This window comes from Paroedura picta, chromosome 4, assembly GCF_049243985.1.
Source record: "Paroedura picta isolate Pp20150507F chromosome 4, Ppicta_v3.0, whole genome shotgun sequence".
Taxonomy (NCBI): domain Eukaryota; kingdom Metazoa; phylum Chordata; class Lepidosauria; order Squamata; family Gekkonidae; genus Paroedura; species Paroedura picta.
The window spans coordinates 10,160,083-10,184,111 of record NC_135372.1 but is presented as its reverse complement, the minus strand read 5'-3'; the positions used below and the strand labels follow the sequence as shown (position 1 = coordinate 10,184,111).

At 50.3% G+C, this 24,029-nt stretch overlaps 1 protein-coding gene across 1 annotated transcript; it reads left to right on the top strand.

The window, feature by feature from the left end:
- Positions 1 to 2,866: 2,866 nt before the first annotated feature.
- Positions 2,867 to 20,523, top strand: CACTIN (cactin, spliceosome C complex subunit). Its single transcript, XM_077331797.1, has 10 exons — positions 2,867 to 3,039; positions 4,624 to 5,107; positions 6,398 to 6,493; positions 8,349 to 8,494; positions 9,667 to 9,829; positions 13,748 to 13,862; positions 14,624 to 14,816; positions 16,613 to 16,744; positions 18,469 to 18,740; positions 19,493 to 20,523. Exons 1-10 carry the CDS (start codon positions 2,918 to 2,920, stop codon positions 19,981 to 19,983), a joined length of 2,214 nt encoding a protein of 737 aa, XP_077187912.1. The 5' UTR covers positions 2,867 to 2,917; the 3' UTR covers positions 19,984 to 20,523.
- The last annotated feature ends 3,506 nt before the right edge of the window (positions 20,524 to 24,029 follow it).

Sequence of the window (24,029 nt, the reverse complement as noted above, 5' to 3'; positions counted from 1 at the left end):
TGGCTGGTGTTTGTGTGTGTGTGTGTGTGTGTGTCTGGGCGAGGGGAAGCAGCGGCGGCGCAATGGGGGGGCAGCCAGGGGGGTTGTGTGTGTGTGTGTGTCTGGGCGAGGGGAAGCCAGCGGAGGGGACTCACCGTCGGGGAAGGCTGCTTCTCCTCGTGAGCGGTGAGTCACCTGCCGGGCAAGGTGAGGCTGGGCCAAGCAGCCAATGGGGAGCCGGGCTTTGCACGGCTCCCCTTTGGCCGCTGGGCCCTGGAGTGACACTCGGAGTGGGCCCGCTGATTTTTTATCCCAGACAGAGCCCGCCGTTTCTCCTCCCCCTTAGGGCTTACTCTTTTATTTATTCCGCTCCGCAGGAGCGGTTAAAGATGGGTAGACGATAAGTTGCCTTTGCCAGTTTGGGGTTTACTGGGCAGAGAGGCCTGCTTCTGGCCACCTCCAGGGTCCTCCTCATGCCTCTGTTTCCGTCTTGTCCATCTCTGCGTCTTCCCACCTGATTCGGACATTCCCTTGCTGATGTGGCCGCTGACCACCTGTGCTCCCAGCAGACTGCAGCACATCGATGCCCCTTCTCCAAAAGCACTGGACAGTGCGTGCAATGTTTCTGGCTGCCCTCAGTGCTGGAAAGATAGGGACATGGGGTGGTGGTGGGGGGAATTGTTACCTAAAAAAAAACTTTTCCTGAATTTATGATGGGGAATTAGCAATTCTAAGATACTGATTGAGCGAGAGTAGTAACCTGCGAGATTACAGGGGAAGGATCCTAGCCAGCAATATCAGGCAGAGGAAGACTTTGAAATGAATCATAAAGGATTTTTACTGGAGCACAAAAGTCCCGAACATACATTCTCACTAACTAAACTAAACAAGCATGCAAGGGGAAAGAAAAAGTTGATTTGGTGTGAAAGGAGATTAAATTTTGGGTCAGTAATGGTTTTAATATCCACCTTCCACAATGTGGAAAAGCCCAATAAAGATGAGAAAAGCAGCAAAATGAGCCACCGAGCAATGCCAGGTGTGTGTTGTAGGTCCAGGAACAGCACACACAAGACTGGATCTTGTGCAGTGTTTAAATAGCCAAATATGTAATCTGGGGCCAGGATTGGGCAGTTAGTCCCCAAAACAAGGTGTTTGAACTAATTACTGGTAGGGAATAAGGAAATGGAGACCAGCTAATGGATCCAGCTTGTCTATGACAAGAAAATGCTTGACATGGTTAAAGAAAACCTCCAGAGTGAGCTAATTCAAAAAGGGTGTTCTCAGACAGCTGCAAGATTAGCACACATACCTTGATAGGTAGTTGGGTGTCACTAAAAATGGGTTCCAACAATCCGGTGCACATGCACAGTTGGTACATGATTTAAGCTGCAAAGAAATTAGGGAAAGAATGAACACAGGAAACAGAATCATACAGAGCTGGAAGAGACCACAAAAGGCCATCTAGTCCAGACCACTCGCTTCTCTGGGATTTAAAAAACACACATTTCTGACAGGTGATCATCCAATCTCCCCTAAAACCTTCTAACAAAGGAGTCTTCACCATCTGAGGCAGCATATTCCATCTACGAACAATCGTCCTCGTCAGAAAATGCTTCCTAATTGGTGTCGAGAGACACCTTGGTGTAGTGGTTAGGAGTGTGGACTTCTAATCTGGCTAGCAACCAGCTGGGAGACCTTGGGCTCTAATAAAACTGTTCTGAAGTAATATCAGGGCTCTCAGCCTCACCTGCCTCACAGGGGGTCTGTTGTAGGGAGAGGAAAGGGAAAGTGAATATAAGCCGCTTTGAGACTCCTTCGGGTGGAAAGAACCAATTTTCCTTCTTCAGTAATCTCAGAGCTCTCTCAGCCTCCCCTCCCTCACAGGGTGTCTGTTGTGAGGAGAGGAAAGGGAAGGTGAATGGAAGCCACTTTGGTAGGGAAAAGCAGCATAGAAGAACCAACTCGTCTTCTTCAGTAATATCAGGGCTCTCTCAGCCTCACCCACCTCACAGGGTGCCTGTTGCAGGGAGAGGGAAGGGAAGGCGAATGTAAACTGCTTGGGACTCCCTTGGGTAGAGAAAAGTGGCATATAAGATCCAACTCTTCTTCTTAAGCGGAAACGCTTTTCCTGTCATTTGAACCGCTTGTTCCTAGGCCTGGTCTCTAAACCCGCAGAAAACAAGCTGGCCCCCTCTTCGACGTGTCCACCTTTACTGTACTTCAACCCACAGCTGTCCTACCCCCTGGCCGTCCTCTTCGCCAAGCAACACAGACCCAGCTCTCTCAGCCTCTCCTTGCAAGGCAGGGATGCCGACCCCTCGACCATCCCAGTCTCCTGGTTTTCAACTGGTTTTCTATTCTTACAGTGTTTAAGAGTGTTTAAACTTGATAACAAACATTTTCAGGAGAGTACATTTATAATCTCTGTAGGGGCTACACCGTTTACTTGAATTTAAGGTGTCTTGTGCATGTTTCTGCACAGGAAGGCTTATAAATGGACATTCCAGTCTGCAGTATGCTTAGCATGTGCAGGTCTTGTGGAAATTGCAACATATTATAGGTAATGTTACCTATTTTATAGATTTCCATTACATTGAAGTGCTCCACACACTGAATTGTGTCTTCTTAGTTTAAATGGGACATAAACCTGGCTTAAATTTATAGGGGGAGGGGAAGCCCCCGTGTAGTTGTCTAATGCACTGCCGGGGAAATGCATAATTCCTCCTTCAGCGCGACAGCCTAAGTATCAGATGTTGATCATGACACTTGGAAGGCGAGGGGCAATCAAACTGTCTTGACCCGGCAAACAAATTATTGTTATTATTCGAAAACGATCAGGCACTGTGCTAGTCGCCAACCGTATTTCGCGACGCGCGGGAGAAAGGACCCCGGGGGTAAACCAGGAAGCGACGGGGCAGGCGGCCGGCCTAGAGCGGCCATGGGATCCCGGTCCAGGTCCCGATCTTGGTCTCGGGAACGGCGGCGCAGGAGCAGAAGGCGGTCTGGATCCGAGGAGAGCGAGCGGCGGCGGCGGCGGCGGAGGAGAGAGCGGGAAGGCGGGTGCGGAGGAACGGCGGCGTGGAAGGGGGGGAGTCTTTAGCGGGGGTGACAGAGACGTCGGGTCATAGAGATTCTGGGATAGAGAGGACGGACTGGGTCCCCCTCCCCAATTTCTCCTTCCTTATATAGTGGTTTCCCTAGAATTGAGGATCATGAGCGGATCAGTCTTATGAATGTGTTTTTTGCAAGCTGGATTGGAAGAAGAGTTGGTTCTTCTATGCCGCTTTTATCTCCCCGAAGAGGTCTCAAAGCGGCTTCCAGTCGCCTTCCCTTTCCTCTCCCCACAACAGACACCCTGTGAGGGAGGGGAGGCTGAGAGAGCCCTGAAATTACTGAAGAAGAATTAGAGTTGCTTCTTAGATGCCACCTTTTTCTACCCGAAGGAGTCTCAAAGCAGCTTCTCTTCCCTTTCCTCTCCCCACAACAGACACCCTGTGAGGGAGGGGAGGCTGAGAGAGCCCTGAGATTACTGAAGAAGAAGAAGAGTTGGTTCCTATATGATGCATTTTTCTATCCAAGGAGACTTAAAGCAGCTTAAATTCACTTTCCCTGCCCTCTCCCCTCAACAGACACCCTGTGAAGTCTGAGAACTCTGACAGAACTGTTCTGTGAAAACAGCTCTAACAGGACCATGGTGAGCCTAAGGTCACCCAGCTGGCTGCATGTGGAGGAGTGGGGAATCAACCGCTCTTAACCATGGTACCAAGCTGGCCCTGGAGGGGAGCGACCACTAGAAATTTTCACTACCTCTTATCTAGGGGAAACTTGAGCCCTCAAAGTTACTTCTTATACTGGGCTGTTTTGTGCCTTGAGCCCCACCCCACCATGCATGATTCTCAAGATGGGGATTGTTTACTGGAGACATTTCATTATAAACTTTCACTGCCACAGACTTAGAGAGGACTGCTCCTCTTGAGATCTGACACTCCCCCACCCCTGTGCATCAAAGCCTGAATCAGTTGGGGGCTACAGAAGTATAATGTTTTTACAGTATTATACAGGATTTAACATTTGTATTGATTGCCAAATCAGTGTTGTTCATGCAGCCTGAGCATGCACAAAAAGCAGGTTATAAAAAATAAAATGTATTATTTGTTTGTTTATAGTAAAGATTGATGTTGAGCATACACAGAGTATTTTTGATTCTCTGGTTCTCAAGCACTGATGTTGATTTTCATCAACTGGTAGTATCCAAAGTTCCATTATACCATCGTGGTCAAGAACTGTGGGTGGATCTTTTCTTCCCAATGTTTCTGTGTTATCTCCTTTTATAGCAGTGGTTCCCAACATTTTGGGGGCTGCTGCCCCCTTGGCTTCCAGGTGCACATCTCTAGTGCCCCCTCTCCCAACACATACCTCTTTCCTGGTTTTAGGTCTACTGCAAATTCAAATCACACTACATTTCCTACAATTCTTTTGTTGTTGTTGTGTAGCAGCCATATTTAATCCGGAAAAAAATGCTTGATCGGTTTTATCTTTTGTTGTCCTTGTGAGAAGCTCCTGTTCTCCATTGCCGTTTCAAATGCACTTGTGCCAGTTTCCTTGAGCGGACCTCTGGAGCTTTTACCATTTCCTCCCTTTCAGCCTGGCGGAGGAGAGCCAAAAATGGAAAAAGAAGAAAGACAAAAGCGGAGACCGTCACCGCAAGAAGCACAAGAAACACTCTTCCCGGGATCGCTCCCCGAGTTCGGATTCCTCGGTGGGGAACCGGAGAGGCAGCAGCGAGCGGAGGGGCAAGCGTAGCCAGAAGCGTTCCAATTCTCGGTCTTCCGTATCCTCTGTTTCGTCGCCTTCTCCGTCGCGCTCTCAGAACTCCCGGGAAGACCTGGGCGAGCAGCTTAGCCTCCAGGAGCAGCTGCAACTGAAGGAAGAGAAGAGGAATCAGAGGGAGCTGATGAAGGCTCTGGAGACTCCCGAAGAGAAGAGGGCCAGGCGCTTGGCCAAGAAGGAGGCCAAAGAAAGGAAGAAGCGAGAGAAGATGGGCTGGGGGGAGGAGTACATGGGATACACCAATACGGACAACCCCTTTGGGGACAACAATTTGCTGGGGGCTTTCATCTGGAGCAAGGTGAGTCCCAAGCTGGCATTGGCAGCCTGAGAGGCTCTCAAGGGGATTGCTGATGCCTCGTTTAGGATGGGGTAGAGGATTTGGATGCTTTGGGTGCGTGAGGTTCTGGATTCGGTCTCCGACACTTTCACCTAAAGGATCCAGTGGCAAGGGCTAGGAAAGATCACTCACTGCTTAAGACCCTGGAGGAATCATGCCATATTAGTTGGACCAATAGAACGAAGCTTGAGTCCGGTGACACCTGTAAGACCAATTTCATGTACATGCTTATGCCCAGAATTAAACTGTTTTGGCCTTAAAGGTGCCACTAGACTCCAACTTGGTTCTGTTGTTTCAGACCAACCTGGATGTAGATGAAACAGCAGTGTGACTTGGTATAATTCAGGTTTCTAATTTTCTTGAGTAAGTCTCCTTGCCTTTTAGCTAGATGGTAGAGATCCACTTTTATATGCAGCACTAGCAAAAAAGCCCATTGCAACCAGGAATGCATTGGGCGCTAAGACTGGGTCTCTCTCTCTCTCTCTCTCTCTCTCTCTCTCGGCGGGGCTCTCTGTGTCTCTCTCACACACTGACTCCTGCAGCGTCTGAGAGCAAAGTGGCTAGCTTCCAGGGAGGGAGGGTGGGAGCTGTAGGTGCAGGGCCAATCAGGGTGCAGCCTGACAGTTTTGCTATTCCATTTGCTATTGGCCCTATTCCAACTCGGTCAGCCAGGACACTCTCTGCCCCCAAATATTCACAAATATTAAGAGGAACAATGGATAAGGATCAGGCAGATTCAGACTCTGACATCTCCAGTTAAAGATCCCCTGTAACCAGTCCTGTACTTGGGGAAAGAACGTTTTCTACCTGAGACCTTGGAAAGCTTTCCCCATCCAGAGGAGAGAATGTTGAGCTGGACGGATTGAGGTTGCCACTCTAGAAGGCAGTTTCTTATGCAGAAGGGACTATAACTGACTGGTGAAAGTCATGCTCAGCGTCACTGGTTCAATCCCAGCTAAATAAATCTTAATTATAACACTGAAGTTTTATTTATATGATGATGCATACCCTGCGTGCCTGTCCTCATCAGGGCTACCAAATAAAATATATATACAGAATGAAATCACATCTTAAAGTCCAGTAAAACCCACCTCTCTTTCTCTCTTCCCCCTGCCAGTCGGCTCAGGTAGAGGGGCTGGGGAAAGTCTTCTGCCTGCTGCCAGTCAAAGCAATCCAATTTTTACATGCAGTGCTGCCTCCATGGGGCTTTCCCAACTCCTGACCTCAATGTGATGTTTCTGTTGTTCCTAGGCTCTGGAAAAGAAGGGGATCAGCCACCTGGAGGAGAAGGAGTTGAAGGACAGAAACAAGCGGATTCAAGAGGAGAACCGCCTGGAGTTGCAGAAGGTGGGTACTGCGAGGAAGAGGAGGAGAGGATTCTGTTATGCCCCATACGACACAAAACAGCAGAAGTCAGCTCCTTTTCAGGGCTTTGCTTGGGCCTGAGGACCGTTTCTTGTCCCCTGCATGAATTGCAGAAAAATGTGGACTTGGGCAGAATGCCTTTTTCTCACACACAACCATCAAGATAGATTCAGGCGGGTCGCCGAGTTTGTCTGAAGTTCCAGAACAAAACCTGAGTGCAAAGGAACCTTTAAGACCAACAAAGTCTTATTCAAGGTGAGAGCTTTCGTGTGCTTGCACACGAAAGCTCACACCTTGAATAAGACTTTGTTGGTCTCAAAGGTGCCTTTGGACTCATGTTTTGTTACACAAATAACCAGAATGCCTTTTCCTTACATTTGTCATATTCCAGGCGAGGCTATAGCAGAAATCTCTTGATTAAAGGGTTAATGTACAGTTACATGAAAACCGTATGCCGAAACCGAAGTTTTAAGATGCTCACCCCCACCCCGCACTCCTTGGCGTCAAAAGTCAGGTGTCTTCCCAGCAGCCGAACAAGATTGCCTGGGAAATGCAAGGGAGTCAGCTCTGTCTGCTGGCCAAGGTCAGGACGATAACCAGAGAGGCCCCAGAAGAGGCATGTGGAATGCAACTACCAGCCCCCCTGGGTTATAAAGTTAAAACAACATCATTAACCTGAAACTCTGGTCAGGCTAAGCCAGCAAAAGCCATCCTAAACTTTAAAAAAGAAAGATTCAAATGAGTAGCCGTGTTGGTCTGAAGCAGCACAACAAAACAAAGTCAGAGTCCAGTCAGGCATCTTTAAGACCAACAAAGGTTTATTCACACCTTGAATAAATCTTTGTTGGTCTTAAAGGTGCCACTGATCTTGTTTTGTTAAAAAAAGAGAGGCCATTGCGGGAAGTGGCCAAACAAACCAATCTGGCAGGAATGCAGAATTAGGACACTTCTGTTAGAACATAGCGTGAACATGTGTCAACTTTCATGGCAAAGAACTACAGTCAGTGCCTGTCCTCCAAGGCTGGGGGGGAGGGCCTCCAAGACCAACGTTCCAGGCATTATTGTGGCCCCCTTGGGTTTATGGGATGGGCAGTTCAGAATCCTGACAGTGTAGTTCAAAGTCCAGCGTTTCAATCTTGGGCTCTGTCTTCTCCGTGCTGTTGAAATGTGTAGTGGCAGAAAGTGCTGTGAGGTTTCAGCTGATGTCTGGCGGCCCCAGAGGGTGTTCAAGGCAAGGGAAGGTCAGAGCTGGTTTGCCATCTGCCTCCATGTAGTGGCCCCGGACTTCCTTGATGGTCTCCCATCCAACTACTAACCAGGGTCAACCCTTATCAGCTTCTGAGCTCTGATGAGATCAGGCTTGCCTGGGCTAGACAGCTCAGGGCAGTTAGACTCCTAGAATCCTAGAGTAGGAGGGGGCCATGGAGGCCATCTAGTCCCACACCATGCTCACTGCAGGATCAGCCTCAAGCATCCAGGAGAAGGATCTGTCCAGACGCTGCTTGAAGACGGTCAGTGAGGGGGAGCTCCCCACCTCCTGAGGAAGCGCATTCCTCTGCTGAACTAGACTCATAGAATACTGGAGTGGGAAGGGGTTCTACAGGCCATCTAGTCCCACCCCCTGCTCAGCGCAGGATCAGCCCGAAGCATCCAGGAGAAGGATCTGTCCAGCCATTGCTTGAAGACGGCCAATGAGGGGGAGCTCCCCACCTTCTGAGGCAGCTTCATATGTGGATCCGAACCCAGATCCAACACTCTTAACCAGGACACCCCCCAGGCTGTTGTGCGGTGTTGGGCCAGCCCTTGAGGACTTCTCTTTCCCCCCTCCTCTTGTCAGGTGAAGCAGCTGCGCTTGGAACGTGAACGGGAGAAGGCCATGAGGGAGCAGGAGCTGGAGATGCTGCAGCGGGAAAAGGAGGCGGAGCACTTCAAGACGTGGGAGGAGCAAGAGGACAACTTCCACCTGCAGCAGGCCAAGTTGCGGTAAGGCAGGGGTGGAGCTGGTGGCAGAAGGCGGTCCTGGTTTGCAGGCACTGGAAGGGTGGATGTTTGAGAGCGGAGGTTTGGCAATGTGTCCAAAACAAGTTACTAGTCCACAACGTTATTGTGTCAAGGGATGGGCACCCGAGACTTGAGGTGTGACGACGCTCCCAGCTCCGGACATTGGCGGCAGGCGAGGCAACAGACCAGGGGCGGCGGCGAGCGGAACAAAACACCATGTCAGGAGAACCATCCTGGGCACATCAGAGAATCTGTCCCTGCAGGACTGGGCAACAGTGGGGAGGGGCACAAAGACAAAGGGGGATAGGAAGGCAAGAAACGACAGGGATAGACAGACGGGGGCAGGACGCACGGGAGACAGACTTGCCTAGAAGAATTGGAGACTGGGGAGTGAATGGGAAGCCTCAGAGAGCCTGCATGAAGAGCCCAGGGGAGGGGGAAAGTTACTAAACCCGTAGGGTTCCAACACAGGGCAAGTAAGAAAAGGGGCTTGGTACCTGTAGCGAAAGAGATACGTACTTACAAGTGGAGACCAAACAGGAAATGGACCACGCCCCAGATTTCGAGGGAGGAGGAAGAAGGGGTGCCATTTAAGGGCGGCGGGGCTCGAAAAGGATATAAAGTACAGCAAGACAAGCACAGGAGGGGGGGTGGTTGGAGAGAACAGAGAGACAGTAGAGGGAGGGTCACAAGTGATGTTTGTATGGTTGAGAGAAGACAAAAATAAACCAACAAATAGCAACGACTCTGGGGTCCCTTTGAAAGAAGAGGGGGTGCTGGCAAGACGGCGGAGGGGGGCAAAGGCCGAGAGGCCACGTCACATATTGTTGCTGCCTCACCTTCGTGCGCATACCTTTGTTAGTGTCTGACAGCAGCTATCAAAGCAGAGGAGGAAAAGAGCAGACCTGCCACCGTTTGCAGGAAGCTGTTAGTGAGTCAATTTAGAAGCCATCCTGACTCACCCCGGGTGTCTGGGCCTGCAGGCCTCTTTTTGGGTGCCCCCCCCCCCGTCTTTTAATTTGAGTCTCTCGGAGCTCCACTTTGCCGCGTTAAGGAAGAGAATCCTCTCAAACCTAGAGGGGCCTTTTGACTCTGTCGGCTCCTTTTCTTCTTGGGAAATGTGAATTCTTTTCCTTCCCTGCATTTTCCGGCAGCTCCAAAATCCGGATCCGGGACGGCCGTGCAAAGCCCATTGACCTCCTGGCGAAATACATCAGCGCCGAGGATGACGACCTGGCGGTGGAGATGCATGAGCCATACACCTTCCTCAACGGCCTCACAGTCTCCGACATGGAAGACCTGTTGGAAGACATCCAGGTAAGCAGGCAGGTGGGGCTGTTCTTCCCTGCGGCTGAAGCACTCTGCTGGATCAGACCGAAGGTGCAGCGTAATCTTGTCCAAGAGCGGCCAGCCAAACTTCTTCAGGAGCAAAGCCCGTGGCCCGCACTTTAGCTTTTCTTATTCTTCCAACCTTCAAAGCCCTAAACAGCCTGGGATCGGTGTATGTGCAGGACCTCCTTTTCATTTACACCCCCCAAAGAGTATTAAGACCATCAGAATATCTGACAGAGAGGCTGATTCTGTGAAGGCTCAAGGGGGTGGCAGGTTACAGTAGATGAGCGATTGGGATGTGAGTGTCCTGCATAGTGCAGGGGGTTGGACTAACTGATCCATGAGGTCCCTTCCAGCTCTATGATTCTAGGATTCTATCTGCTCAGGTTCCCTGGCCTGATGGAACGCTCTGTGGGACCTCAGTCAGTACTGCGAGGCCTGTAAAATGGAGCTGTTCCATCAGGCCTATGGTTGGGGGCCCAGAGAGGACCATCGAGAAGTACTGGCCTCACCACTGGCTGCAAATCCTTCTCCAAAGTCCTCAGCACTTCAAATCTGTTGCTTGCTTCTAGCCCGAAAAAAATCTTCCAGCTTAATTTGTTCAGTCGGACGTTGCCTTTCGCCTCCAAGAGGTTGTCTGCGTTTAATTCCCCATTTCGTTTCATTCGAGGTGAGGAGTGATGGAGGAAATTATTAGAATAATTAAAAGGATTTAAAAAACAACAGTTAAAAAGTAGGGATTGTACAGGATGCCTAAAGAGAAGAAAATAGGGCAGATGTCCATGGACTACAGTTCCCACAAGCCCCTGCCAGCGAATGCTGGCAGGGGCTTCTGGGAATTGTAGTCCATGGACATCTGGAGGGCCGCAGTTCTGACTACCCCTGGTTTAAACTGTTCTGTGCTCAGCTTGATTACAGTGACCTTCATCCGCTACCGATCACTTCTCAAGAACAGAGCCCTTCAGAGGCCATTCCTATATAAACTGAATTGAAAATTCAGGCTTCAGGTTTTGGTAATCACCTTTAAGGCCATACGCGGTCTGGGTCCAGTGTACCTGAGAGACCGCCTCCCTTCCTACACCCCCCCAAAGAGCCTTATGCTCCACCATCTCCAATTGGCTGCAGACCCCTAGCCCCAAAGAAGTGCGTCGGACCTTAACCAGGGCCAGAGCCTTCTCAGTCCTGGCCCCCGCCTGGTGGAACGAGCTCCCTGAGGAGATCAGAACCCTGCCCGAACTCCCACAATTCCACAGGGCCTGCAAAAGGGAGTTCCGCCACCGGGCGTTCAATTGAGGCTGACCGACTCAACATCACCTACTGACCCCCCAGACATCCCTTCCCCCACATCCTGAACCCAACTGACCTCCCTGCAGGTTCTCGTTTAGGAAGTTGTTATTGCACTGTTCACGGTGAGAATATTGTAACTCAGTTTTGGTCCCCACTGTTAAGGTGTGGTTACTATGATTACAATGTTTAGCCCTATATTTTATGTAAACTGCCCTGAGCCTTAGGGGAGGGCGGTATAGACTACAACCAATAAAATAAAATAAATAAAATAAAAATGCAAATAACAGTTATAACAATTGTTTAAAAAACACAGGTTTAAGGAGGGAACACCCCCACACCCACACACAAATCTCACCGGGAGCTTTTCAAGCCAGACCCCCTATGCTCTCAAGGAGTTTTACGATCAGTCAAAACAGATGCCGTTTCCGGCTTCTCCTTTGACTGTCAGCAACGTGGGCTGCTTGCCGAGAGCACGAAATGAGCCAAAGATAAGAGGAGCTAAAATAAAATTCACTTCAAGAACTTCAAGAGGAACTAAGAAAGAAAAGGGAAATGTTCAGGAAATGGAGGGAAGGACAGAGCTCTAAAGAAGAGTACCTACAGGTTACTAGGCACTGTAGATCAATCATCAGAAAGGCCAAAGCTGAGAGTGAGCTACGATTGGCCAGGGAAGCCCACTGTAACAAAAAAATTTTCAGTTATGTGAGGAGCAAACGTAAAGTAAAGGAGGCAATAGGCCCACTGTTGGGTGCGGATGGACAAACTCTAATGGAGGATGCAGAGAAAGCAGAAAGGCTCAGCGCCTATTTTACATCTGTTTTTTCCCACTGGTCAAAGGGTTTAGGAACATCTAGAGATGGCAGTAGCCAAGAGATAGTGTCTGGGTGGCAGGTTGACATGGACAGAGAGGTTGTCGAGAGGCATTTAGCTGCACTGGATGAGTTCAAATCGCCTGGGCCAGATGAAATGCACCCGAGAGTGTTCAAAGAACTTTCCAGAGAACTTGCACAGCCCTTGTCCATCATCTTCGGAACCTCTTTAAGGACTGGAGATGTCCTGGAGGACTGGAAGAGAGCAAACGTTATTCCGATCTTCAAAAAAGGGAGGAAGGATGACCCGGGAAACTACAGACCAGTGAGTCTGACCTCTGTTGTGGGGAAGATAATGGAGCAGATATTAAAGGGAGCGATCTGCAAACATCTGGAGGGCAATTTCGTGATCCAAGGAAGTCAGCATGTATTTGTCTCCAACAGGTCTTGCCAGGCTAGATATCAGGAAAAGATTTTTCACAGTCAGAGTAGTTCAGCAGTGGAACAGGCTGCCTAAGGAGGTGGTGAGCTCCCCCTCACTAGTTAGAACACTCCAGAAGCAGAGAATGATTACAACACTGTTCTCAGCTCGCCTGCAGCATCACCTCGCCGCTGGAGATGGGGAAGCTCTGCTCCGTAAACGCTAGGAGCCGCTCCAAATCTTGGCAATGGAAAAGCGCCCGCATCTCTGCCGGCAGCTCATTCCACCAGGCCACAGGCAGGGCCTTCTCGCCGTTTTTGAGGCCAAGCGCATCTCTCTCGGGCCAGGAATCACCAGCAAGTTGGACTTTAACATGACCTGGGCCACAATCGGCAACCAATGCAGCTGCCTCAGCACAGGCTGGATACGGCCCCTCAATGGTGATCCCGTGAAGACCCTGGCAGCCGTCTTTTGTATCAGCCGCAATTTCTGGCTCAAGGCCAGGGGTAAGCCCGCATAGAGCGTGTTATAGAAGTCCAGAGGTGACCGTCGCATGGATAACTGTTTAAGCAGTCCGAGGGCAGGTAGGGCACTAGCTACTTTGCCTGGCGTAGATGAAAAAACGCTGGGCATGCTATTCCGGTGACCTGGGCCTCTGGAGACAGGGAGACATCCAGAAGTAATCCTGGCCGAGGGCGGGATGTTAAGTCGCACCCCTGCCAAGGAGGGAAGGTGTGCTTTCCTGATGTGTTGCCTTTCTGCCCAGCCACAGGACCTCCGTCTTGGGCAAAGGGTGCATGCACACAAAAGCTTTTATCTTGAAGAAAACTCAGTTGGTCTTAGAGGTGCCCCTGGCCCCCGAACGCTGTTCTGTTTCTTTCAGCCCAACACAGCAACCCACCTGAATCTATCATAGAATCCTAGAGTTGGAAGGGCCCTCCTGGGTCATCTAGTCCAACCCCCTGTACTATGCAGGACACTCACAACCCTATTGCTCCTCCACTGACACCTGCCACCCCCTATCTGGCAGTAGCCAAGGAGTAGTAAAAAACCTCTATAAAACATTGAGCCTGAGGGACTATTTATATAATAACCACTGAGGAAGAAAACAACTTTAAAAATGGGATATTGAAAAAGAAAAAAAAATGTTTATAAACCTGCTTTGTTTATAAACCTATAAACTTGTTTATAAACCTGTTTTGGTTTACGTTTGTACATCATGAAGGCAATATCTGCAGAATAAACTGGAAGAATTATAAACGAAAAAGATTACATTTTTGTACTAGCCCATTGGTTGAATTTTTCCAGTTTGGATTATTCCATTGGACCAGCCCTCTGTTTTACCCCCTATCTGAATGATGGGCCCCTGCTTGTCTCTGTCCTCAGGTTTACATGGAGCTGGAACAAGGCAAGAACGTGGACTTCTGGAGGGACATGACCGTCATTACCGAAGACGAAATTGCCAAGCTGCGGAAGCTGGAGGCTTCTGGGAAAGGGCCAGGTAGGCAGCTGGTGGGTTTTCTGGCAAGCTCAGAGGAGTCGGGCTGTGTGGGTGCACGTGCTGGCAGGGGCTCATGGGAATTGTAGTCCATGGACCTCTGGAGACCCACAGTTTGGCCACCCCTGCCCTATTTGAACACGTGAACCGACATGAAGCTGCCTTACATTGAATGAGACTCTTGTTTCATCAAAGTGGATATTTTCTATTCAGACTGACAGCGACTCAGCGACTCTTCATGGTCTCAGGCCATGGTCTCTCCCAACCCCTACTGCCTGGTCCTTTCAACTGGAGATGCCGGGGATTGAACCTGGGACCTTCTGCCAGCCAAGCAGAGGCCGTTCCCCTGACTCACAGCTCTTCCTGACTCATAGTTTCCCATAAGGATTTGGACACCCCATGTCACTGCATTGTGGCTTCTAAGAATCTCAACTTTGGGTCATTTCTGAAAAAAATGCAGCCCTCTAGCCCAGGAGACTGTGGGATCAGATAAATGTCCAAATATTTCCTAACGAGGATACTTATTTACAGTGACAGTCACCTATGGATCCTTTACACTTTTTGAATGACTGCAAGACAGACAGATTACCCTGGTGAAACCAGTGGGTGAAACGCAGAGTCAATTTTTGGAAATTTAATTGAGTGGTAAAAAAAATTTTTTTTTTTAATCTGATTTTTTTAAATCTCCTGGTTTGGGCTTAGTCTTGTTGTCTGGCCGTTTTGGCTGCCCTGCCTGGCCTTACCTTTTGGTCTGCATCCTGCAGGTGAGCGCCGTGAAGGGGTGAATGCTTCGGTCAGTTCGGACGTGCAGTCAGTTTTCAAGGGGAAGACCTACAACCAGCTGCAAGTGATCTACCAAGGGATCGAGGGCAAGATACGTGCCGGGGGACCCAATCTCGATATCGGTTATTGGGAGAGCCTTCTGCAGCAGCTGAAAGCCTACATGGCTCGGGCAAGGTGAGCGGGATTCCTTGTGGTTGATATGTAAGAGAGGCCATGTTGGATCATGTTGGAACAGCCCATTCAGTCCAACACTCTGTGTCACATGGTGGCCTGAACCCGGGTGCTATTAAGAGGTTGGCCAGCAGGGCCAGAACTTGTATATTTATGAAAGCCTCTGCCTCTGTGGCCTGTTGTTGGCCCTCCAGAGGAACTGGTTGGCCACTGTGTGAGGCAGGATGCTCGGCTAGATGGACCACTGGTCTGATCCAGTAGGGCTCTTCTGATGTTCCTCTAAGGGAAGGCCCCAGCCTCTCTGCCCTATTGCTGAGCTCTAGAATAACTGGTTGGCCACTGTGTGAGACGGGAGGCTGGACCAGATGGACCCTCCCTGGTCTGACCCAGCAGGGCTCTTCTGCCCTTTTGCTGGCCCTCCAGAGGGACTGGTTGGCCTCTTTGTGAGGCAGGATGCTGGATTAGAAGGACCACTGGTCTGATCCAGCAAGACTCTTATTATGTTCTCCTCAGGGGAAGGCTCAGCCTCTCTGCCCTGTTGTGGGCCATCTGGAGGAACCGGTTGGCCACTGTGTGAGGCAGGATGCTGCCCTAGATGGACCTTCACTGGTCTGATCCAGCAGGGCTCTTCTTATGTTCCTCTCAGGAAGAGGCTTTGGTCTCTCTGTCCTGTTGTTGGCCCTCCAGAGGAACTGGTTGGCCTCTGTGTAAGACAGGATGTTAGACTAAATGGACCATTGGTCTGATCCAGTAGGGCTCTTGTTATGTTCCTCTAAGGGGAAGGCCTCAGCCTCTCTGCCCTATTGCTGAGCTCCAGAATAACTGGTTGGCCACTGTGTGAGACAGGAGGCTGGACCAGATGGACCCCTGGCCTGATCCAGCAGGGCTCTTCTCTTCTTATCACGGGAAGGCCTCGGCCTCTCTGCCCTGTTGTTAGTGCCCCAGAGGAACTGGTCGGCCACTATGTGAGACGGGAGGCTGGACTAGATGGACCCTCCCTGGTCTGACCCATCAGGGCTCTTCTGATGTTATTAGGAAGGCTTCGGCCTCTCTGCCCTTTTGCTGGCCCTCCAGAGGGACTGGTTGGCCTCTTTGTGAGGCAGGATGCTGGATTAGAAGGACCACTGGTCTGATCCAGCAAGATTCTTATTATGTTCTCCTCAGGGGAAGGCTCAGCCTCTCTGCCCTGTTGTGGGCCATCTGGAGGAACTGGTTGGCCCCTGTGTGAGGCAGGATGCTGCCCTAGATGGACCTTCACTGGTCTGATCCAGCTGGGCTCTTCTTGTGTTCCTCTCAGGGGGAGGCCTCAGCCGCTCTGCCATGTTGTTGGCCCTCCAGAGGAACTGGTTGACCTCCGTGTGAGGCAAGATGCTGCCCTAGATGGACCTTCACTGGTCTAATCCAGCTGGGCTCTTCTTGTGTTCCTCTCAGGGGAAGGCCTCGGCCTCCCTGCCCTGTTGTTGGCCCTCCAGGGGAACTGGTTGGCCACTGAGTGAGACAGGAGGCTGGACTAGATGACCCCTCACTGGTCTGATCCAGGTGGGCTCTCCTGATGTTCTGAGATGGGGTCATTGGTACCTGATCATGCTCTAAAAATAGATTGGGAGGAGAACCAAAAGCTTTGAGCTTGGGCCTTTGAGCTTAGGTCCCACCTCCGAGCCCTAGGTGGTGACCGCCAGCTAGGCAGCAATTGTCCAGAACAGGTCATGTGATGAGGCCCGACCCCCACCAAAGAGCACCGCTTGGCGGGATCCTGGTCCGAGGCAAACACACTTCCCTTTCTCCCCCGTGACCCGCAGGTTGAGGGAGCGGCACCAGGACGTCTTGCGCCAGAAACTCTACAAGCTGAAGCAGGAGCAAGGGGTGGAGAGTGAGCCTCTTTTCCCCATTGTCAAAAAGGAGCCGTCCTCTCCAGTTGCCGGCAGCAGCAGGTAAGGAGTACGGGATAGTGGTTAGAGCAGGGGTCCCCAGCCTTTGGAATTCAGACCCAGGGGTGGTAGGCCCTGTCACGAAAATGGCTGCTGCAGCTGGCAGAACCAGCCTCAAATTGTCAGAGAGCGAGATTATATCCTAGCTTGGTGTAACGTTTAAGATCCGAAGAACCTGGGTTTGATTCCCCGTTCCTCCCTATGCTGCCAGCAGGGTTACCTTGGGCCAGTCACAGTCTTGTTAGAGCTGTTCTTACAGAGCAGTTCTGTCAGGGCTCTCTTAGCCCCACCTTCCTCACAGGGTGTCTATTTTGGGGAGGGGGAAGGAAGTCGATTGGAGGAAGCTGCTTTTCGAGGCTGCTTCGGGTAGTGAAAAGCAGGGCATAAAATCCAACTCTTCTTCTATAAACAAGTCTAATAGTGATTCTTCCACATTTTGGGCTGAAGCTCCCTTCAGCAGCTCCCTTCAGAACCCTGTTGGGGAAAAGCCCCAACTAGCACAGCCCAATTTCTACAAGCACTCGGAGAACATCCGGAAACCTGACGGTGGGCACCTGGGTGAGAGCAACGGGCGTTGTGAAGGGACACCCATACTGGACACAAAGCTCATTCGGTGTCCTGTTGCTCTCTTTTGTCCTGGCCTACTTCGCAGGGTTGCTGTGAAGGAAAGAAGTGCTCTGTTGGCCTGAGCTCCTTGGAAGAAGAGTGGGGTGAAAACGGAATGGGCTAGGAAAGTGTGTTGTTCCTTTAAACCAGGCCAGCAGCCTGCATTAGGCTTCCTGCCCTCTCCTGCCCCACGGAGATGGCCGTTTAGGTTTTGGGGAGGGAGTGGGGAGATTGCAGCAAAGGGGAAGAGAAGGCAAATGAGAACCAGTGTGAAGCTGTGGCTAGAAAAGGACACAAACACAATGAAGCTGCTGCATGCTGATTCAAGCACTTGGTCCATCAGGGTCACTATTCCCAACTCTGACTGGCAGCTGCTCTCCAGGCTCTCAGGCCAAGGTCTTTCCCATCACCTGCTAACTGAGCCTTTCAGCCAGAGATGCTGGGGATTGAACCCGAGACCTTCTGTATGCCAAGCAGATGCTCTCTTACTGAGCCATAGCTCCTCCCATTGTACCGAGGAGGCACAGGTTCAAATCCCCGTATTCACCCTAGAGCTTCCTCCCATTGCCCTCTCTCCCTGGGTGGCCCTACCTCACAGGGGTGTAGTGAAGATTTGAAGAAGGGAAAACGATATCTGCCACGGTGGCCTCAGGGGAAGCAGGGAAGGGAGAAAAAAACAGACTTATTCAGGGGTACAAATTATTCCCCTCATCCTCTTATTTCCCTCCCTTTTTTAATAGCTCAGGGCAGGTTACAATATGCTAAAACAACCAGTATCAATATTATTAAAGGCATCTATAATTTACTTGCAGCCACATTTCAATAAAACTTGGGGTATTCCAGCTTTTTCTTGGGGGGGGTCGACCTTCTGTTTCCGACAGTCAGGCCAGCTCTTCTTGGTGTTCGTCTTGTCTCAGCTGTAGGCCTGGTGGAACACAGGCCCTCCGGAACTGGTTAAGGTCCTGCCGGGACTTGATCTTTCTTGGCAGAGTGTTCCACCCGGCTGGGGCCAAGGCCGAAAAGTTTCACCTCTTTTAGGCCAGGGATCCTTGGTCAGATGACCTCAGTGTTCTTGGGGGGGTGGGGCATGATGGCCACACTATCTGTCCATTTCTTTGCAGGCTGGAGGCAGAGGAGAGCGCTCTGCCACAGGCCGGTCCCTCTTCTGCCGAGGCTGGGGGCGAGGCCGAGGGGGAGACCAAAGCGGAAGGGGAAGGGGAGGCCGTCCTGATGGAGGAGGACCTCATCCAGCAGAGCCTGGACGACTACGACGCTGGAAAGTACAGCCCCCGGCTGCTGACGTCCCACGAGCTGCCCTTCGACGCCCATGTGGTGGAAGCCGACGAGGACCTCCAGCGCCTCCTGCTCTCCCGCCAGCAGCTGCAGGTCACAGGTAGGGGACGCTGCAGAGCGGAATCCGAGGTCAGGGGACGTCTCTGATCTTAGCGACTCACACATAGCAGTTTGCAGTGCAGGGACCAAAGGGCAAGCCCCTGCCCCAAGGAGCTTACAGTCTCACACACAATGGGAGTGGAATGTGCGAATCCACTCAGACACATGGGCTTGGTTGAATTAAAGAACTTAAGAGAAGCCAGGATGGATCAGGCCAGCAGCCCATCCTGTCCAACATTCTGTGACTCCCAGGGGCCACCTGGAGGTCCAAATACAGCCATATGATAATTCTTTGCCAAAACAGCCAATCAGTCCCCTGGGATTCAGTTGTAGTTCACAAAAACATGGGAGAAATGTCAGTGATCAAAGGCCCCCCCCTTCACCATTTGCTGTTTGCCCCATCTCTCACCATACAAGGGTGAAACATTCCTGTAAGGGAATTGCTAGCAACTGCAGGAAGTCAAACTCAGAATTCCATTCCATTACCATTACTTTACAGTCACATTATCACAAATGAAATAAATTGTGAAGAATATGGATACCCGAGATAAACAAGGTTAGCATGAATAGTGAGATTAAAAAAACCTATATCCTTGTTGAGTCCAGGGTATGTCATAGTTTTGAGTGTTGCAATAACTTGCATTTCTGCAGTCTCCCTTTCTAGCCTGTGTGAGACCAGAAGCTAGATGGTCCACCGGTCTGATCCGTCAGGGTTCTGCTGATTTTCTCTGATCTCCTTGTTCTCCCATCCAGGCGATGCCAGTGAGAGCGCAGAGGACATCTTCTTCCGCCGAGCCAAGGAGGGGATGGGGGCGGACGAGGCCCAGTTCAGCGTGGAGATGCCCCTGACAGGGAAGGCCTACCTGTGGGCCGACAAGTACCGCCCCCGCAAGCCCCGCTTCTTCAACCGCGTCCACACGGGCTTCGAGTGGAACAAGTACAACCAGACCCACTACGACTTCGACAACCCCCCGCCCAAGATCGTGCAGGGCTACAAGTTCAACATCTTCTACCCGGACCTCATCGACAAGCGCTCCACCCCCGAGTACTTCCTGGAGGCCTGCCCGGACAACAAGGACTTCGCCACCCTGCGCTTCCACGCCGGCCCGCCCTACGAGGACATCGCGTTCAAGATCGTCAACCGGGAGTGGGAGTATTCCCACCGCCACGGCTTCCGCTGCCAGTTCGCCAACGGCATCTTCCAGCTGTGGTTCCACTTTAAGCGCTACCGGTACCGGCGGTGAAGAGGGGGTCAGGGTGTCCCGTTTCCGGAGCGGGCAGGGCCAGGCGGGTGAAGCCGTGCTGATACTGGTTGAAGGATGCCTGGAATCGGAGCAGAATCAGGGCCCCCTGAGAATGCTGACCGGGATGCATTGGTTTTCCGTGCCCGTATAAGGGTAGTCAAACTGCAGCCCTCCAGATGTCCGTGGACTACAATTCCCATGAGCCCCTGCCAGCATTCGCTGGCAGGGGCTCATGGGAATTGTAGTCCATGGACATCTGGAGGGCTGCAGTTTGACTACCCCTGCCCGTATAGAGTGGGCAGCTCACCTGTAAATATTGTACGAGACCAGCTGTTCAGCCTTTGTGGGGGATGCCATTCCTTCAGTGAACATTAGAGGGTAGCCCTCGTTCACCTAGTATTCTCCTCCATTGAGGCCGTTATTTTCCCCTCTGCTCTCTTTGGTGCCAGGATATATATTTTTTAATGGTTTGTAAGATTTCCGCATGCTGTGTTGGTTTCTCAAGAAGTCATCCGGTGGAAATAAAACCAGTTTATTGATGCTGTTTGGTTTTCCTGTTGCTATCGGAGAAGGCAAAATCTTGGTTTAAGAACATCAGAAGAGCCCGGCTGGATCAGACCAGTGAGGGTCCATCTAGTCCAGCCTCCTGCCTCACACAGGGGCCAGCCAGTTCCTCTGGAGGGCCAGCAACAGGGCAGAGAGGCCGAGGACTTCCTAAGAACAACAGGAGAGCCCTGCTGGGTCAGACCAGGGCTCCATTCAGTCCTGCCTCCTGCCTCACTCAGAGGCCAACTGGTTCCTCTGGAGGGCCAGCAACAGGGCAGACAGGCCGAGGCCTTGCCTGGCTCTGGGATTCAGAGGATTTGTACCTCTGGATGTGGAGGTTCAGGATTCTATCAAATCCCCTTGTAAAGCTGTTGATTCCTGTGGCCATCATCACCTCCTCTGGCAGCAAATTCCACATATTATTCGCTCTCTGTGTAAAGCAGTATTTCCTTTTGTCCCTTCTGAACCTACTGCCCTTCTGCTTCATTGGATGCCTTCGAATTCTAGTATTTTGGGAGAGGAAGGAGAAGTTCTCTCTTTCATCTCTCACTACCGCAATCAGAATTGTATAAGCCTTTATCATTCCTCCCCCCCACTGCAGAGTATTCCCACCTTGTAGGGAAGGGGCTCCAGCTTCTTTCTGTAAATTCCTTCAGCAGAGATTGTTCTAGGCAGAGGATATAAATGGGTTCCTAACTGGAAAATCTTGGTCTAGGAGCTGAAGTGTTCGTTGTCCTGTACTGCATATGAGAGTTCTGATGCAAACTGCCCTGAGCCGAATGGGAGGGCAATATATAAATATGACAATAAATAAATAAGGGCCCAATTTTGCCCTCTTCTGCCCCCCCCCCTCTCCCGGAACAAGGGAGAGAGAGGTGGGTGTGAGAGTGGGACGAAGCAGGTGACTTTAGTGCATCTGAGCCTCCATGCCTACCTTCTGGTGGTTGCCTGCTGGTTTTCTGCCAGTGGATTGCGCTTTTTATGTTGGAGAATCCACTTGATGCAGTTCCTGAACTCGTGCTTTAAAAGGGAGGATGTAGCGAGCAGTCAGCTGGCCAGACATGGGATGTAGGCGACATGCAGAGCAGCCAGAATATGACGCCTACGTTAGCTAAGCATTTCACTATATTTATCACATGTGGAAATCCCCTTAGACAGCAGTCATGTCTCCTCTCCACCTCCTCTTCTCCAGGCTGAATATTTCCAAGTCCTTCAGCCTTTCCTCCTAGTATTTGGTCCCCAGGCCCTGGATCATTCTTGTCCCCCTCTCTGCACCCTTTCCATGTTGTCCACCTCCTTTTTGAAGTAAATTATAAGCATTAAAACATGAATTAGAACTCATTGCCTGCTCTTCCTATCATGGGAAAGGGGTGGGGGTGGATTATACAGATGGCCATTTAAGTTGGCTGGTGGATTTGTTTGCTTCCCAGACTGTCCAGTTGACTGCCTCTGGAAGCGGAGATTTTGTATTGGGCTATTTTCGTTTTGCGCCTTGCCCTAACATTTTGGTGCTGTCTTTTGCTGTTATAAGATCTGGGGGCTCCCCCACTCTTCCAGTTCCACAAAAAACATTCTGGCTTCGGAATTCCCCCCCATAGAACTGCAGATGCATCCATGCGGTCCAGCCTCAACACTATTTGTGTCTTGAACAAAGATTCAGCCGAAGAAGACGAGTGAAGTTTCAAATCACTGGTGACTGAAAATCTCCTGGAAATACAACCAGCCAGGGAGAGGACACCTTGTGGATAGGTTATTCCCTTACAAGACTGCAGGATCCGTATAGGATGGCACTTGCTTAGCGTTCTTGCTGGACCTCTGAGATGGACCTTTGGGCTGTTCATTGCAGTCATGAGGACTAGAATCTTTAGTTGATTGTCGAAGCTGAAGCTGGAACGACCGACACACACCCAAACAGAAAATGCACGTCATGCTGGCAGGTAACAAACAACCACAATCTCACTTTGCCCACAATACACAGCAAGAATGAAATCAGTTAAAAGTTATGCCCAAGAGATGAAATAAAAACATTAAAATGGAAGAAGAATTCATGCCTCTGGCTGGAAACGAAGATCCCTCAGCCAATCCAGAAACAAGCCGTTTCCGAATAATTATGGCCGAGGAAATGAACGTAGCAACCCATAAGCCGTCAAGAGGAAACACGTCTGCCAAAAGGAATATCATTTTGTCTCCATCCGAATCAGAGACAGTGTACAATATTGAATTCAACTTAATTCGGATCATGTCATTTGAGGGGTAATATGAGACATAATGAATGAGATGGTCTCCTCAGTTGAGCGCCACAAGGGCAGAGCCAACGATCCGATGTGACCCGATTAAACCTGCCGTACAGGGGGTGTGGCTAAAGATGTCGTCCTGAGAGGGTGGCAGGGCATCTGCTCTGCTATCTCTGAAGCCTGACAGGGGTCAATTGTGCAAGCAATTGGCAGAAAAGAGGAGGGGTACGCAAACCCCACCTCACCTTTCTACCCAGGAAGTTCTTGGGGCCGTCTCCAATCCTTTAGGGAGTATATCTCCCTGGATTATAGGCTGTCAGCGTTCCAGGTCCAGAGGACGACTGCCATTTTCTACCTCGGACTTTCTTTTCTTTCTTTAATCTTAAAGTATCTGCTTCAACCCTACATGATGATTTACCACAAATGAACGCTTTGAACTGAGGGGAGGACATCGGCTGAGTTCCAAAACATCATTTACTGCAAGTATCTCTCGCTTTTTTTTTTCTCTACGTCTCTCTTCCTGCATCAAAGCCCTTTGTTTCCCCCCTCCTCTTACTCTGCTCTGCCTGAAGCCACCTCGTTAAGAGGCAGGCTAATTCTCCTAACTAAGCAGAAGAAGGACTCAAATCAACTCGAATTAATTGGCAAAAGCTCTTATTGTAATTGTTTTGGTTTTCGAAGATAAGATAAGCTGTGAATGGGAAAATCTCACGAGAACTCTGTGCCAGCACGAGTATCTCTGCCTTCAATACGTCACATGCCTGTGCCGGAACATTAGAGGATAAAACAGAGGACCTCTACTGGCCACTTGTAAAATTGTTTGGGGCCGGTTTTTTTAAAGTCAAAATCATGTCTATGTTAAAAAGATTGGCTCATCTAATAGAGATACAAACCCAAGATTACAAAGTATTTTTAGATGGATTGATCAAAAATATCTCCAAGGAGATCCAAGATGGCAAGGAAGAAGTCTTCAATAGGAATGATGGATCAATAACAGTGACTGATGACAGCTTTAAACAAGGTGGAAAACCAACAGCAGAAGAGAAATCTGAAATTCATATCTTCAAGGAGATCCAAGATGCCAAGGAAGACGTCTTTAACAGGAATAATGGATCAATAACAGTGGCTGATGACAGCTCTAAACAAGGTGGAAAACCAACAGTAGAAGAGAAATCTGAAATTCTGGAGACGGAAAATGGGATGCCGGAGTTCTGCAGCCCAGATAAGGACACCCTTTTTAAAAAGACATACAGCCATCTCAAAGCA